The sequence below is a fragment of the Dromiciops gliroides genome, chromosome 5 (genome assembly GCF_019393635.1).
Source record: "Dromiciops gliroides isolate mDroGli1 chromosome 5, mDroGli1.pri, whole genome shotgun sequence".
In the NCBI taxonomy this organism is placed as follows: Eukaryota; Metazoa; Chordata; class Mammalia; order Microbiotheria; family Microbiotheriidae; genus Dromiciops; species Dromiciops gliroides.
The window spans coordinates 20,259,099-20,277,463 of record NC_057865.1 but is presented as its reverse complement, the minus strand read 5'-3'; the positions used below and the strand labels follow the sequence as shown (position 1 = coordinate 20,277,463).

Below are 18,365 nucleotides of genomic sequence, written 5' to 3'. Positions count from 1 at the left end.
GTCTACAATATCTACATTTGATGAAAATTGCTTTTTAATGATTCTGGTGTAATTTAAATGACTCAGGGCTTTGATTTGTACTCATCTTTGTCTCTGGTTCAATCCTGTTAGTATTTTCATTAATGAAATACACAGGCACAGTGGTGATGAAAACTCTGCCAAATTTGAGGGGACAAAGTGTCGCTCAGATTAGTTTGCTAATAAATCAGTCTCCCTCAGCCCCAAATCCATTCAAAACTCGAATATCTGGAGACTTGAAATGAGAAACAAAGCAACACAAAATCTGTCAAAGAAACATGGAATTAAGAGCAAATGAATGAAGATAGCAGCACCTTGCTGAGGAAGAATACTTCATTCATCTAAGGCTCTCCAAGAAAAGGTTGGGGGTGGGGGGGAGGGAAAGGAGAAGAGAAGATATCTTTAAAATGCACAGTCAGATATCTTAGAAATAAACTGGTCCAAAAAAGGGAAAGACTTTAAATACCATAGAGGGAAGTGATCACAAAGGTACCTCCTGCTTAATAACTTAAAAAAATGCAAAATAGTCAAATGAAGAAACAGGGCCAAGAAATTGAAGGATATTGGATATTGATATGGATATTGGGTGCCATGGGACACAGCATGCAGGAGGTGGAGGTGGGAGGCCCTGGCCGCCTTCTCCCTCCCTCCCTCCCTCTCCCCCCCCCACCCCTCTCTCTCTCTCTCTCTCTCTCTCTCTCTCTCTCTCTCTCTCTCTCTCTCTCTCTCACACACACACACACACACACACACACACACACACACACACACACACACACACACACACACACACACACACACACCCATGAGAACCTGAGAAACCAGAGACTATAGTGGATGTAGTCTACAAAGTTTTCACCAAGGTGAGAGGTTAAAAACATCATCCTGAGGCCAAAAACTTTGCAAATCAGGTTTGGTTAATATACTTACCATAAAACTATTGGCTCCAGGAGGAATATAGGTAGCAATGGTAGGGGAAAAAAAAAAGAGGAAAACCCAATCAATGCAAAGTGAAGCCGAGCTTCATTAACACTAGGCACCACCAGGGCTGGGTCTCTTCAGTAATGGAGCAGAAAGGCCCTCCCTTTAGGAACCAGGCCCCAACTCCTATTTCTGCTCCTGGCTGCCTTTGGTCCCCGTGCTCAAAATTCACTCCAGAAAGTCTTGTCAGCTGTTTCTATTCCATCGAAATGGAGCTGTACTAGGTATGAGGGGGAAATGTGGTTCAAATAGTTTATCCAAGGCCTTTTCTTATCTATTCATTCTGGATCTTTGAAAACACTTAAAACCCACCACAACCCAAATCAAATAGGACCTGACTCATCAGCTACAAGTTATCCTACCGCTTTTCTGACTATTTTGAAATATTTTCGACACTTTTAACTGACACTTAAGATTCCTTAGCCAACCGGGCTTTTCCAACTTTGGTCGATCAAGCTATTGATGTCTGGTAAAGACCTTTTATTTTCACTGAAATTCTCTACTGATTCCCCCAACCAGCTGAGAGCTGACTGTATACTGTTTGGTTGCTGGTTCCCTGCATCACTGAATGTCACCGGCTTTGTTTCAGTAGAATGACTATGTAACAAAACATGCAAATATGTTGCTAACTTTTTCCATTGAAAATTCTGTAAGTAGAAATAGGGGCAGTTATTGTTTTCAATAGATACTAAAAAAAATAAAACGATAACAGAAAACAATAAAGAATTAGGATATAAGCTGAAGAAACATTTCTCAATTTAAATTTGGATTTTTCCTTTTGTATCTTAGACAAAAATCATAGCATGCAATTCTTGAAGTTTCCCCACTTCAGTCTCACTTTCAAGACTATCAACCTAAGTTAAGAAATATATCATAGGGCAGCTAGATGGCACAGTGGATAGAGCACCGGCCCTGGAGTCAGGAAGACCTGAGTTCAAATCCAGCTTCAGACACTTGACACTTAACTAGCTGTGTGACCATGGGCAAGTCACTTAACCCCAATTGCCTCACTAAAAAAAAAAAAAAAAGGAAAAAAAAGAAATATCATATGTGAATATATGGTATTGTTTCAATTTTTAAAAAGTGTTAATTTTTAGCTTTAAGATAAACAATTCAGAAGACTGGAGATAACCATCTTACAATATACCTATCCCTTTGACACTGCAATAAGAATGAACGATATAGAATTTTCACATCTAAGGTTAAAAACTTCAGGTATATGCATGTCCAGATTTACAAAATACATTCAGGGTTGGTTATCTTCCACATAGGATTCCTATAAATAGCAAGTCTTACTCTAAAATGCCCTGGAAGAACCTCATTAGCAAAAACTAAAGGTCCACACACAACTTCTCAGAACTGCCGGATTTCTCAAGTCACTGTCTAGTTACAAGGTCGAGTGTATCACCCTTTCCCCTGAGGGACCCTTTAAAATAACTAAGATGGAGATGGGCCAGATTTGACTATTTGGGCTGCTTTTCCTCACTTAAACTTCCCTAATCTGCTCTGGGTGTGTTTTAATCTAACTTGAGACTTAATCTTTCCCCTTAGTAAAAGAGATTTGTCACACAGGTTGTAAATGCAACAGATTACTGCCCCACCCCCACCCCAAAGGAGAAAAAAAAAAAAAAGGCAGATACACCCAAGGGCCTCTGGCAGGCCAGAGAGCAGGAGGGCCAGGAGCAGCAACAAAAAATCACTTTCTTGGCAAGTGAATTCTCTCTCCATGGGAGCTCTGAACGACTCCAGGTTATTTTAAGGCTCCATTAAATTTTAATTATATTTTAATAATTACTCTCTACACCTAGCAGTAGTTTTCCATGCAATGAATGATTTAGAGATTTTTTTTTTTGAAAGAAAGGTAACAATCCCAATCCAGAGGACTTCAATGAATACATTTCTGCTTTTCACACTCCATGGGGTGCAGCCCTGTTTTACAAGCCAAAAGGATGGTTCTATTTAAATTGTAACCAAATTTTTGGTAAAAACAAATCAGACTTTGAAAAGTTGCAAATGGGTAGCAACCATGCCTCACTTCAGTGTGTGCTTTAGTTGGGAAATTCTGACAGTCGAGATAGCCATGGGTAATTAACATATTGGTTTAGGTTCCATAAAGGTCATTACCACAAATTACTAAAGAAGGAAATGAGTGATTTTCTCCGGTTGATTTTGTCAAGTCAAATCACTTGCTGTAAGAAAATCCCCATGCAGTTTATGATACAACAACGTTAACTCAGCTCCCAAGTGGGACTGAGATCCTATGGCCCCCTGGCATGGAGGTAGAGCACCCCTAAAAGCAGGGCCAGTCAAACGGACTTCTTTCTGCCCCAAGGGACAGTTAAGTCAGCATAGCTGCAAAGGAAGAAGGGCAAGGCAAAAATTGAAGACCTGACTCTTCTGGGCTTGAAGTTGGAATTAGGTCCCCATTCAATTCCATAAACATTAAATGCCTACCAGTTACAAAGCATATTCTAGTTTTAATCACCACATATTACAAGGATGTGAAGCAAGGATTGCTGTCAATGGAGGGAGAGAAGGCAGGAAGAGTGGAAGCCACTACCAACTCTCCCCCCCTGAACCTCACTATCTGGGCCACCCTCACTTCAGTGCTCCCAGAAATAAAAGTAGCCCCCGACACAGTAGATGATCCCTTCTCTCCTTGGCACTCCATCCTCTCGGGTTTTCTAGCTGATGCTCTCTTCTTCGGCTTTCTACACTGACACTGCTCTCTCCTGGTCTGTCCAGAGCTGTCTGACCAGCTCTGCATCCTTTGCTGGATCTTCATCCCACTAATAGCTGAGGCTCCCCAGGAACCGGTCTTGTGTTCTCTTCTCCCTTTATATTAATTCTCTTGGTGATCTCATCAGTTCCTTGTCCAGTATCTCCAACTGGAGATCCTTATATCTTACCACCTCAAATGCTAACTGCCTTCCACTAAGATACCACTATTCTAGTTGCCCAGGCCCACAACTTACCTGTCCATCCTCTACTCCTCACCTCATACCTTGAAATAGCCTCCTGGTTATCCATCCTCTCCCCTTCTAGGTCAAACTGATCTGCCTGAACATAAGTCTCGTCAGCCCCCACCCCAAGCAATGCCATTGGATCAATAGAAAACCGGCCTTCCATAACCTGGCCACTTCCTACCTTTTCTGGCTTCTTACACTCCTCATTCATATCCCAGCCTCCTCCTACCATTCCAGGCTTCTAAAACACTGTTCGCTGCCAAGCATCCAGTAAGGGCTGGCCTTGGTGTCCCTGGGATAAGACCCTTCATTTCCCACCTTCAGGCATTTCACTGGCTTCTTGTGGCGACACTCTCCCTTCCCAATTCCCTCAATCCTTGGCTTTCCTGACTTCTTTCAAGGGTCCATTAAAATCGGGGCTTCTGCAAGAAGCCATTGCCATTCCTCCTTAATTTGAGTGCCTTCCCTCAGACTATCCCGTTTGCCCTGTGTACACAGCTTGTTTGTACGTAGGCATTTTCATGGTTGTCTCCCCCATTAGACCATGAGCCCCTGGACAGGGGGTTGTTTGTTGCCTTTCTTTGCACCCCCAGCAATTCAGCTTAGTGCTGGCATAGTGGTGACAACTGCTAGTTAACGGACAAGTAGAAGAAGTTCTATCCATTCATTAAAGATTTTGATATCCACTATGTGACCAAAAGTGATAATGACCATATCTACAAGTGTATGAGGGCTCCTGCATCTAGATCAAAAAACTAAGTCTTCTAGTTGAGCAAAACAATGCATTAGACATATGGACTTTGAGTCTAGGCTTTAAGAGTCATTAATAGTGAAGAGAGCTCAAAACTTGAAGTCATTTACACCTGAGTTTAAATCACTTACTAGCTGTGTGACCCTGGGCAGGTCAATTAACTTCTGACCCTCAGTTTCCCCCATCTGCAAAATGGAGATAATAGCACCTACTCTATAGGGTAGTTGTGAGGGAGGATCAAATAAGATATGTAAAAGTGCTGTTTCTCAAAGATGTATTTGGGCATCCTTCAATGATGGCATTAAGACTTTCCTTAAAGGTATAAGAGTTCTCATGCTAGCCCCCCTCCCCCAGATGCCCTCCCTTCCTTCACAAGTCTGGTGTCTGATGCACCCAATCAAAATCTCTGCATCTTTCAGCTCCCAGTTATGATGCAGAGAGGCCTGAACCAGGATGATACTGACTTTCATGCCTATCTAGCTATTAAATAAAATACTACCCATATTCCCTTCCCAGAGCTTTCGGCATGAAGGCACATCATGATCTGCTGTGGTTCCTTTAGTAAAGAAAGTACTATTGTAGACAGCTGTTCTATGCTATGAATGATTTTTTTTAGTCTGAGTCAATTCTTGTTTCTGAGAAGCAGCACAAACAGATCAAATGTTTACTTCTGTAACTGTACTTGTTGGTAATGCAGCAAGACAGAGGGAGAATGAGCTACAATTATTCTGGAACTTCAGCTTTTCCCTCTTTATGGAAGATTCATTTTTTTTTTCTTGAGGCAATTGGGGTTAAGTGACTTGCCCAGGGTCACATAGCTAGTAAAAGTGTCAAGTGTCTGAGGCCGGATTTAAAGTCAGGTCCTCCTGACTCCAGGGCCAGTGCTCTATCTACTGCGCCTCCTAGCTTCCCCAGATTAATTTTCAATTAACCTTTCCTACCCAATCTATAGAGAGGAGGCTTAGAAAGCAGAAAAGACAAGCAGAAGGGCTGAAGACAAGCAGCAAGGGCTGTGGGGATGATAGAGGACTTTAAAGATCTTCCCTCTTTTCCCCTAAAGGTTTTACATAGTAGCTCAGGGCCAAATGGAATGTTGGAAGCCATCTACTTGGTCCACTCTACCTTGAAGCCCAGGAGTTAGTAAGTGCATTCGAGAAGAGATTTAAACCCCGGTGTCCTAAGACTCCACAAACCGGGGGTTCTTTCCACTGTTGCCAGGCTGCTTTTTAATTATTTAGGAAATTCATAAAGCTATGCCCACTAGCATATAGCATATGCAGCTATACCAGCAGTTCATAAAAATTTAATCGTGGACAATAATACAATATAGTACTTTAAACAGCCAAATTGAAGCTCTCCAGATCTTTCATTTCTAGCCAACTTTCAATTTTCCAGGGGCTCATGATCCAAGTCTCATGCTTCTGCTGTATTTTTTTTTCCTCTTAGCATCTGCATCAGATGTAGAAGTAGGAAAAGGGGATTCCTGTGAAAGCTGAGGATTGATGAAGAACATCCACTTCCATTCCCATCAAGTTTTCTAACTACAGAAAACTTTCTCCTATAGTCTCAGCTGATCCTCTGAGGAGGAAGGGGGAGGGAGGAGATGGGAAAGGGGGAGAGAGAATAGTATCCACCCTCCCTTTGTCCCAAGGGAGTTTAATGGTAAGAGTCAGGGCTTCAACCCGGATCTTTGGACTTCGAATCCAGGGATGTTTCCATTATACCATAAGGAAATTAGAAAAGATTTTGGTGGATAAAGATTTGGCTAAAATGAAGCCTCAGGTGATCACACCATCTTGTTTCTCCTCTTTTCTATATAATCAAGGACTACCTAACTACTAGTAGAGAAAATAACTTAATCCCCAAACTGAAATGACCTGAATGGTCACTTTTAAAGCTGCCCTGAAATTTTCAATAAATAGGATCTCCCCAAGCTGCTCTAAAATGATAAATGCAAACAAAACAAGACACCCAGGATGGGGACTTAAAGGATTTGGAGAAAGTAGGTCAGGCACTCTGCTAAAAAACAAAAGTTATGTGTCACTTTTAAAGGAAGTGTTTGAGTGATTTAAATGAAGACTGGGGGGAGGATGGGGCACCCAATTCCTAGTTGCAAAATATGATAGGACTGCTCCTAGCAGCCAGGTAGCACAGTGATAAGAACACTGGACCTGGAGTCAGGAAGTTAAGTCCAAATCTGGCCTCAGACACTTTCTAGTTGTGTGACCCTGGGCAAGTCACACTTGACCTCTGTTTGCCTCAGTGTCCTCATCTGTAAATCGGGCATAATAATAGCACCAACCTCCCAGGGTTGTCATAGGGATCAAATGACAGTGCCAAGCACACACCAAGTACTATAAACATGTTAGCTATCATCATGATCCCCACCAACCTAACAATCACCACATCTGGTTCTGAGTATACACACGGACAAAGACAAGATGTAGGAAAAGCTCAGTTCAAATTTTATCGACACCTCTTTGAATAGGGCAGAAGAAAACTCGGGGGTGGGGGAGTGTGTGCAACCAGAAGCAGCAAGCCCAGGCCATGAGAATCTCAAACCATCTTTAACACCGACAGACAAAAGAGCAGAACTTGTTTTGGACTACAGCAGATATTCAGTGAGGCCTCGCTTACGTATAGGTCATTCTGCAATAGCAAAGTTAATGCCATGCAACCACACTCCAACAGGACACGAATGAACATGAATGCGCGCACACGCACGCACACACAAGGAGTATCAGCCACCAGAGAAAGCAATATAATCAAATTATGTCATGTTTCCACGGAACTAATTGCTGATGTTAGGTGAGAATCTGGAATACAGCAGAGAACAGAAAAGGCAGGTAAAGAACACAAACGTAGATGAACTTTTGCTGGGCCATCCTCAGTCCGTATACATTTATACCTTAGTTCTATTTTTTTTCAGTGCATTTCTACTAACAATCTTGAGTTTCTCAAAGTAGATTAGAACCAAATCATGAGATTGTAAAAATAAAGGGGGTTTGTAACAGCGAGTAATGCCTTTAGTTCTATTTAATATATATCATTTTGTCAAAAAACTATTGCAGGGAGTTCGTGATTGAAGCAGGCTCCTGGCAGAGGACTTGAGGAAGAACCCGACCAGGCTGGAACTCTAGGCTAGATAGGCCTTTTCTTTAACTTTCTGAACTCCATGGGAATACCTGTATGCTCTAATAAATGTTTGATGCGCCCCCCCCAAAAAAACCAAAAAACTATTGCAGTAAAAAAAAATATTGATACTTGTTAAGGCTACTATAATGTACCAGAAATCAGGTCAGCCATAGGCAGGTGTCTGGCAATCAATCTCAGGCCCCTTATCAACTGCAAGATGGGTAAAAATCAATTTCTGTGGGCCTAAGTTTCCTCGTCTGTAAAGAGGGAATACCTACTACACCAACCACCTCAAAGTGCTGTTAGGTTGTGGGGTTCTTTTAAAGCAAATTTTTAAAAGTTATTAAAAGCTGACTAGCTGCAAAGAGGTACAAAGTGGAGGGTGAAGGAGAGAGAAAGCAGAGTGAGGAATAGTCCCTGCCCTGGAGAAACTTGTATTCTGCTTGGGAGGAAAAAGCACCCAGCTAAATAAATACAAAGTAACTTGCAGAAGGAGAAGGCGCTGATAAGGAGAAATACTTCCCATTGGAGGTGAGCCCAGAATGCATTCCAGGCCTGGGTGAATGACCGCACAAAGTTGTTCAAGGAACAGCTAGCAGACAAGTTTGTCTGGAATGGACAGTACCTAAGAGGGAGTAACAGGAAATAAGGTTGAAAAAGTAGAATGGGACCTATCTCTGAAGGGTTTTAAATGCTGGGATAAGAGGAATTTGTGTTTTAACTTTAGAGAGCTAAGCAAGTTTTGATAAGGAGAAAGAAGTGATCAGATCAGAACTTTGGCTACGGTATGTAGGATGGATTAGAGGCAAACAGTCTAGAAGAAAGGAGGTTCTGCTGCCCTTGGAAAGGGAAAAGGTGCAGGCACTGATGCCAGGGGGTTTGGATATGGGGAGTTAAGGGGAAAAGCCAAGGTTGTGAACCCTGGGGGACAACCTCAAGGGTGGTGGTGACTCAAGGGGAGATGAGGAGTTTGAAGGAAAGAGGGAGCTTTGGTGGGAGAAGGATCAGTTCTATTTTGAACACATTGAGTTTGGTAGACCATCCAAGCAGAAGAGTTCAGGGAAGAAATCAGGTCCGGATATACATCTGTGACTCAGAAGAGCTAATGAGATCACCTAGAAAGAGTTAAGAGAAAAAAGGCCAGGGACATAACCCAGTGGGACATCTAGACTAAGGAGTCAGGACACAACTGATATACCCAGAAAAGGAGATGAGAAGTGGTCAGAAAGGTAGGAAGAGAAGAGTTAGCGAAGGAGGAGTGGACAGAATTAAAAGCTGTACAGAAGTATGATGAAGTCTTCGAAAGGTCCTGGGATTTAGCAGTTCAGAGTATCAGTAAACCTTGAAGGCAAGAGTTCCTTCAAATGGTGGGTTGGGAAATCAAATAGAGGACTGAAAATTAACTTGTTATTAAATGAAATGATGTTACCTGAATAAGTCAATGCCATGATACTTCAATTCCCAAATGTTCCCCAACAAGGGATTAATGTATATAGAATTTTATGTTAACAGAAATGTATCTACTTTTGACTTCTAGATAACAATATTTTCTGACACAAATTTAATATCTAAAAATCTCATGAAATATCTACAGTGATAAGTACACCTATTTATTGTGTTGATAGATAGCAGATAATAAAAATCAGTTACTATCATAAATATTCTTAATTAGGCACTTAAATATTGGATTTAATTGGTTAGCTACAAAAGAAGTAGATAAAAATATCTCCAGGAAGGACAAATGTTGATAGATCTTCAAAATACTTTGGGAAGAGAAGCAGGAAGCCAAACATTTAGTTATGAAAGATGCACTAGGTTTGAAATTTTACAGGATTCATAGGTATCCAGGGAATGACAAACCAAGTTGTCTTACCAGGTGAAAAATACTTAGAGCCCCAGGCCTAAACAGTTGCAAAGCATGATGATCACTTGGTGAACTACAATGTTACTTAAGAGGTTTCAATCCACTTTCCTTTAAAATTTTGAAGAAATTAGAGTAGACTGTCAGGAATAATCCTCACCAAAATGTTCCCATAGCATTACTATAAGATGTATTTTAAAATGTCAAATGTTAAGACTCTTGGATTAGCTAATATATTTGTGCCAGAGGGCAGAAGCAGAAGTGTGCCCTCTCAGTCCCACTGCTTATGGGAATCTTTGCCCACCTCCTCCTCCCCTACTAGTGCAATTTGTAATCAATCTAGACTAAATAGCATTTATTTGCATAAAGTAAATATTCTTCTGTTAAAAAAAAAGCTTATTTCTTTATTTTTTTAAGCAAATTTTTAAAAGACCAAACTGAAGCTGATGAGGGCAGTTTGTTTAAAAAAGGGATTCTTATCTGTATTATAGATGAATTAGTAACTACTATTTCTCAAAGCATTAAAAATGCTATTTGTTCAAATCACTGCAAATTCCACCAAAGTCGGTTATCATCCCACGTACCATTTTTTAAAATACTAAAATTTTGAATTGCCAGAGAGCTCCTCTTAACATCCTAAAAGTAAAAAACCCAAAACCTTACCAAAATTTTTTTCTATACTTTACAGCCTTGGAAGAAGGAAGAGTTATGGCTGTTACAAATGTTGGACCCAGTGTCAGAAGCTCAAGTTACTTACATTCTTTAATTTTGCTGGTCATGTCCTATCAGACTGTTCAAGTAGTTTTAGATAAGCCAGGCAGGGCAGTGTGGCTAAATGTTGGTGGACAATCCAAAGACACATAAGAAAACAGGTTTTTGAAAGTACTGAATGACAAGGAAATTCTAAAATACAAACTTAACCAATAAATTCATGCAAAATAACGAGATAGTAGTCTATTCCTTAGTCAATATTTCAAATAAATTCTTTCATTTTTAAGCAGTTCAACTACTGTGAAATAAGATACACAATCCCTTAGAGAGACTCTGTTAATATATAAGGTCAGTAGGTCAGGGCTTTAGAGATAGATCCATCTACAGTTTGAATTCAGACATACGAACATTGAAAACTTTTAGACAGATTTCAGGAACGCTGTTTACTCAATGACTTCACTGAACCAAAGATTTTGCCTCCATACTTCCTCTGGATCATTAAATCACTTTGAAATCCCACTTGGCAAGATATTCCAAGTCACTAATCTTCATAGAAACATTAAAAAATTAAGTTAGTTATCTAAAACATTCTTTTTAAAAAGCCTTTAGTGAGGAGCAGCTAGGTGGCAGAGTGGATCAAGCACCGGCCCTGGATTCAGGAGGACCTGAGTTCAAATCTGGCCTCAGACACTTGACACTTACTAGCTGGAAGACCCTGGGCAAGTCACTTAACCCTCATTGCCCCCCCCCTCACCCTCCCCCAAAAAAAGAAGGAAAAAAAAGCCCTTAGTGAGACAGTGCCAAGTAGAATGCCTGGCACATAGTAGGGCCTGTGAATTATTAACTACCACTGTCCCCCAAGCAGTGGTGGGGTGGGGTTGCTAGATTGGCTTCAGGAACTATATTTTCTATAGCAGTTGCTGAAGCAGCTGGTGGTACAAGAAACACTTTATTATCTTCTTTAGGATTATTATATTAAGGAAATTTCTAAAAGCAAAAACTCTGGTATTGACCAAATTGGGAGATTGTGAGTGCCCCTGACATCCCTGCTATCTAAAGAAAAGAACCTAACCCTAAAGAGAAAGAGCTCTTTTAAAGTTGTGTATGGGTTCTTCACAAGTGTGTGCTGAAATCTTCTCCCTCTGTTGACTGAGGTACAAGTTGTCAACTCTTGTTCTGAATGTCAGAATAGTGAGGCCTGAGCTAGCCCAGTCCAAGTACTCCCTTGCAAATTATGAGCATTCAATAATGGAAAGGGAATTATGGTTCTATAAAAATGAATCTCAATGATCAATCTATCTGGATATACAGATTCCATTATCAACGGTTAAGTTTTAGGATTAAGCATTCTTTGGTACCTCTTGGTAGAAGGCCCAATCAGAGCCCGGAAATGCTCCTGACCTGCCCAAACAGGCTCCAACTAGTCACAAGGTGACCAAGGCCAAGCTGGGCCATAACTGACTGCCCTGGGGAATCTGGTTGATTTTTCTTCACTTTTAAACCTGAATGTGCATTGCAAGAAGCTGGAGTCACCATCTCAGACTGCAGTTATTCACACCACAAATCTCATGTGTTTCTGCCCTATACAGAGTAATACATGAGTTTCCTATGGGACAGAAATAAAATAACAAGTAGTAATAAATCAAATCAACTTTACCCCTTGTGTCTATTTCTACCTGTTCTTGTTTAGGTTATTACTTAGAATCACAGATATTAAGAGTTAAAAAGTGACCGACAGGGGCAGCTAGGTGGTGCAGTGGATAGAGCACCAGCCTTGGAGTCAGGAGAACCTGAGTTCAAATCTGACCTCAGACACTTAACACTTACTAGCTGTGTGACCCTGGGCAAGTCACTTAACCCCAATTGCCTCACTAAAAAAAAAGTGATCGACAGATTATCCAATGCTCTTTACAGATATGTAAACTGAGGCCCAATAAGGTTAAGTGATTTGTCTAAGGCCTAAAAGTAGATAATGGTAAATACCACCAGTCCTGGGTCCCAGTCTAGTACAAGGGGTCTGGGGACCTTGTGCAGTCCAGAAAAGGTATCCATTTTGGTAGAATTCGACTCTAAGCTGGAAAGAGGGAAAAAGATTGTACTTTCATTTTTCTACCTTTAGGCAGAATCTCATTGAATCCTTATTGGGAAGGGGTGGGTGGGAAGGGTGCCCTAGGCCTATGACCTCACCTGTGGGGGGGGGGGGGAGGGTACAGCCTTTTCTTCATGTCCTAGACTACTAATTAGGCAGTCTGGCCAAGCCTATGGACCACTATGTGGAAAAAATGTTAAAGCACAAATTACATGGGATTGCCAAGGAAACCAATGATATTGGAATATTTATTTTGAAAATTCCACGGTGCTAGGTTTCTTTAAGAGCCTCAGGTACAGAAAAAGCCTAGTGACTGATGCCCACGGCCACACAGCCAGTATGTGGGTGAGAAGCAGGCCTTGAACTCAGGTCATCTTGAGGCCCAGGTCTGCTCTGATCCCACTATGCCTCTCAAATCTATCTAACAGGAAGAATGATTCAGATGATAGAGTCAAGCAAGAGTGCTGGATTCCCATCCCAGTTTTCATTAATTATCTGTATAACCTCAGGGTCTCAGCTTCATCTGGGTAAAATGGGAAGGGAGAGAGGGAAGGAAAACTGCTCAACAAGCTCTGCCAAGGTTCTGTGACTTAATACTGGCCTGAGCTCACTCAGTCAGAGCCCAATGCAGAATTGGGTCCAGCACTACTCAATGTAACCTAAATCCTTTGTCTAGTGTCTTAGGCCCATTTTTCTTTCTGGCCTCAACAAAGATCAAGAGAAGCCCTAGTGACAAGTTTGTTGTCAACAATTATTAAATTTTAAAAAGAAGCCAAGGCTCATGATGCTTGGCAAGGCTGCAGGACTCCTCACTGGAATGTGGACTCAACACTCTTAAAACTTGCTATAAGATTAGTAACCACCTGCATTATGGGCACTTGATGGCTACAAACACAATTTACATAATTTAATACTTAAGTCTCAGGTTTTAGTCACCTGCAGCATTTTTCTCAGGCCATTGCAAATTTTAACTAATCTTATTTTACATATTAATTTAATACTTGAAAGTCGTAAAGCTCTTTATATACACATTTCTTCCACTGAATTTTCAGGAATTCAGAAAAATCTCTTCCACTTTTGGTCATTGAGTTATTGACTACTCATTTTCATTAAGTATATTTGAAAAGTTTCTCCCCTCTCCAATTCATTCTCCTAGCTGCCACAATGATTTTCCTCCTTTTTTGGAGAGAAAGGAAGGCAGCACCTAGGTATCTGCCCACTGGTAAGTACTTTACAAATACCCTGGGAAGGGAGGTGTGGTTGCTATCCCCACTTTACGGTTTAGGAAACTGAGATAGACGGAGGATAAGTGCCTGACTACGGGCCCACAAGCTCTAAGGCTGCATTGCTTAGCTTCGGCCACAGTGCTCCCCTGCTACTCTCCACTGTCTCCCTACTAAATCAGCTCCAGTGACTCCCTACTACTTTCCCCTCTTTGGGGCATGCAAAGCCCTTTGAAGTTTGACTCCCATCTGCCTCTGTAGCATTGCCCTTGATTCCTCCTTACTTGCCTTCCTGGGGCAGCTCCTTAGTATCTCCAGCTTCAGTAGCTTTGAAATGAATGTATATCCCTCCCAGCTCTGCCACTTGGAGCCTCTGCTGATCCCCCTCCCCCCAAAGGATTTTGTCATCATTCCAAGTACACTTGGTATATACATACATACATTAACATGTGTGGTCTCCTCCCTTGGAATGGAAGCTCTGCTGAGGTCAAGGATTCTTTCACATATTTTGGGGCCCTCTTTCTTAGCACAGAGCCGAGCGCACAATAAGTTCTATAATGATCAAGACCATCTGGTATAAACTAAGCAGGCACAGATCAATGGAACAAACTAGACAAGGGAGATTCAGAAACAATAGAACTCAATAACCTGGCGTTTTGATAAAGTGAAATACAAATGAGGGGGAAAAATTCCTTATTCAATAAAAACTGCTGGGAAAATTGGAAAGCAGTCTGGCAGAAATTAGGCTTACACTAACAACTTAACCAGTGTATTCCACAATACACTCTAAATAGATGTGACCTTAATATTAAAGAGTATACCATTAAAAAAATTAGAAAACAAATCATAGACCTTTCACAGCTATGGGTAAGAGATGTATTTTGGGGGGGGGGCAATGAGGGTTAAGTGACTTACCCTTGGTCACATAGCTAGTAAGTGAAGAGATGTAGTCTTAACCAAGAGATAAAGGAAATTACAAAAGATAAAAAGGTAACTGATTACTCGAAACTGAAAAGCTTCTGCATAGACAATATTAATGCATCCAGGAAGTGGCCAAATGGCAAAAATTCTTTGTCTCAAATTCCTCTGATAAAGGTTTAGTATCCAAGTTATACAAAAAACTAATAAATAAAAATAAATGTGTAATGTATATATAAAATTAATAACCGTTTCCAAATAGACAAATGGCCAAAGAATAAAAACAGTTCTCAAAAGAATTACAAAGTATTCACAACCATATGGGAAAATGCTCCAAATCATTAATAAGAGAAATGCAAATCAAATAAAAACAACCTACAGACCCTGTAAATTGGCAAAAATGACAAAAAATGGCAACAAAGTCATTGTTGGAGGGGTTGTTTCCAACCATACATGGTTGGAAAGCAATTTAGAGAAATACAACTAAGTGGCTAAAATATCCATACTCTTTGAACCAGAGATTCTGTTACTCCCCAAGGAAGACATGATTAGGGAGAAAAGTCCTCATATACTCCAAAATATTTATAGTACTTTCCATAATAGCCAAGAATTAGAAAGAGTAAAGGCCCATCAATTGAAGAATGGCTAATCATAGTGTGGTATGTGAATGTAATAGAATCTTACTGTGCTGTAAGAAATGTATGATGACTAAAGAGAAGCAAGAAAAGATCTACATGAAGTGATGGGCCAAGAAAAACCACATACTCAGTGACCACAACAATGTAAATGCAAAGAACCTCACATTGAAAAACCAAAAGTAAATGTGACAAAATTATAAAGATCAAGAAGGACATGAATGAGGACACTGCCCTCCACCAATTCCCTTCCACCCCCTTTCTGAAGGCAGAAGTCTACAAGTGGCACACATTTTTTTTTAACTTTTTCAATGTATTGATCAGTTGTATCGATATCTTTCTTCTCTAAAAAATATTCTGCCTCCTGGAGGGGAAGGGGTTAAGGTAATTATGGTGATGTAAGAAATGTCAATAAAAAATAAAAATAAAAAGCAGATGAAAAACTTAGTGTTTGACTATTGATTACCAGTTCAATTAAATGATCAGTAAAATTCCATTATATCAAATACTAATACAAACACATTATATCAAATTACTATTAAAGGAGGACACATCTATAATGAACCCATTTCCAAGGCATGGGAGCAACATTTTGTTGACCCTAGACCCTAGTTTCACCAATCGTCCTTTAGCAAGTAGTATAGATCACTTTTTCAGGGGCCCTTTCATTTTCAAACAGTCATTCTTTTAAGCTGCCCCCACAGCTCTATCTCCCCCTTCACAGGCAGCCATTAGTTCCTTACTGATTGTAATCACAATTCCGGGATTTACAAACCCCAATTACTCAAAAGTCCAACTCCCACAGGAGAAAAGTCCACCCACAGGAGAAAAGGGCATATGGATGGATTGGTCATCTGCTTTCATTGGTTCCCCACACCCCAAGTAGGTTCATACCTTCCTTTTTTAATTCCCCAATTTATGTTTCCTGCTTTTGAATTAGAAATGTAACACATTAAACAAGCTATTCTAGCTTCAAAGTGAAAATTGTCGTAATGGAATCTTCTCTCTAATCAGAATCAACATAAGTCTGAAAAAAAAAGATTAATTTGATCAAATGATGTCCTTTTAAACTCCTGCTTTTAAACACCTACAACCTTGGATAGAAACACGGTAATTGCCAATTTCATTCTACTATGTAGAATTGCAGGTTTTTTTTTTAAAGTACTCATCTTTCTAGGTGAAATACCTTTGCCATTATTTCCTATTGTAATTAAACTATGGGAATAGCCACCGTTGTGCCGGGGACATTTGTTGTGGTCAATAGGAACCACATTTTATTTTTCAAGAAAAATTTACAAAAGCTATCCCATGCCCAGAAAGTCACAAGACACGGGAAAAAAAAATCATAATTCTATTTCGAATGAGAAATAACAAGATTGAGCTCAGCACTTCCCTTTTGAACTAACACTAATTTGAAAACTGAAACAGAAAAACCAGCTCTATATTAACCTCTTGCGTATATTACGAGAGGAATGAATTCAACAGGTTTTAAAGGTTCTTGTCTTATTTCCCCCTCAATGAGAAACACGTACTAGTTGATCTACCTTCCTCTGCCACATTTAACAGATACATCATGCATATTTATATTTAACACCTTTTGGTGACAACACAAAAAATTTGCTCTTACGGTGGTTTCTCCAAACCTGGTTTTAATTGTCAGTCGTTTTGAAACGGAGCAGAATACCGTAAAAGGCTATTAAGACAAAGGATATTCCATTTCCTAAAAAGTATCATCCTATAATTTAAAATTATCCCTATTTCTACTTAGGGTACATTGTGCCGCCCCAGTCAAGCTTCCTTTTCCTGTACATAAAGCACTTCCCCGTGTCCTTTTTAAGATAAAGCCTTGGTGAAAGGAAGGAGAAAGAAACCTAAAATTTTAAGAATTTTGTTTACAAAACGTTCAGGAGAAGTGGAAAGGGCAGGTTCACATTAACTGGCACTTTGCTCCAGGTCAAAATAAAAGCAATAAATACCTCATCCATTCAACTCTAAATTACACAAGAAGGTATAAATACCGGCGGGGAATCACCTACGAAAGTCCGGTCCCGGGAGAGAGTGCCCCTCCCTGCCCAGCCTCGCACCCAGAGCCAGAAGGGCGGTCCACTTTCCCACCCTAGGGGGTCGTGCGGTAAAGACTGGAGCATGACGGGGGTCGTTCCCTGGCCCGCTCCCGCCCCCATTTCCAGGTCCAGTCCACGAGCATTGTCCGGCAACGTCTCCGATCTCCTGGCACGTGACATTGGGAGGAAAGCTGCCAAAGTTCCGAGGGCAGGAAGCGTCGGGGGGCGAGCTCTGGGCAGCCGGCCCTGAGTCACAAAGCCGCCCCCGCCGGGCGCGGGGGGCGGGAGGGGGTCAAGGCCAAGGGCGCGCGGGGCGGGGGAGCGGACTTACCTCCGAACATGTGCGGGGAGAGGTGCGCTGGCAGCGAGCCGATCACCAGGCGGGGCCCGCCGGCGGCCGAGCGGCCCTCGTCGGGGGTGCTGTTCACCGAGTCCTGCGAGCCGTACGGGCCGCTGCTGCTGCTGCTGCTGGGGATGTGGAAGGCGGACTGAGCCGCCCGGGCCCCTCCGCCGCCGCCGCCGCCGCCCAGGGAGCGGGCGCCCCCCCGGGGCCCCGCGGCCGAGCCCGAGGCGGCCGGGGCCGGGGCCGGGGCGGGGGCGGCGGCCGAGCCCGAGGCGGCCGGGGCCGGGGGTGCGGGCGCGCGGGCCCGCGCCGCGCCGCCGGCCGAGGGCAGGTCAGAGCCCGAGTAGGCGCGGGCGCGGCCGTTGGCGGCGGCGGGGGCGCTCTGCTTGGCGCCCATGGCCGGGCCGGGCCGGGGCCGGAGCCTCAGGTGGGCCGGAGCCGCCGAGCCCAGGAGCCGCCGGGGCTGCCGCTAGGTGAGGCCGCTGTCCCCTCCCCGGGCCTCGGCACCGCCTCCTCCTCGGCTGGGACTGGGACCAAGAGCTCCGCTGCTGCTGCCACCGTCGTCGTCGTCGCCGCCGCCGCCGCCGCTGCTGCTGCCTCCGCCACCAGCACCGTCGCCGCCGCCATTCTCCGCGGCCGCCGCCTCCTCCTTCTGTAGCCTCCGCCGCCCC

At 42.4% G+C, this 18,365-nt stretch overlaps 1 protein-coding gene across 3 annotated transcripts in view; it reads right to left on the bottom strand.

Moving 5' to 3' along the window:
• Positions 1-18,121, bottom strand: part of ZNRF2 (zinc and ring finger 2) — a 46,461-nt gene extending 28,340 nt beyond the window's left edge. For all 3 annotated transcript variants that reach the window (XR_006353200.1, XM_043965596.1, XM_043965597.1), the window contains exon 1: positions 17,683-18,121. Coding sequence is in view for 2 of the 3 variants with exons in the window: in XM_043965596.1 (XP_043821531.1) it covers positions 17,683-18,091 (409 nt within the window). In the remaining variant the exon portion in view is untranslated. The remainder of the gene's footprint in view (positions 1-17,682) is intronic.
• Between the last annotated feature and the right edge of the window lie 244 nt (positions 18,122-18,365).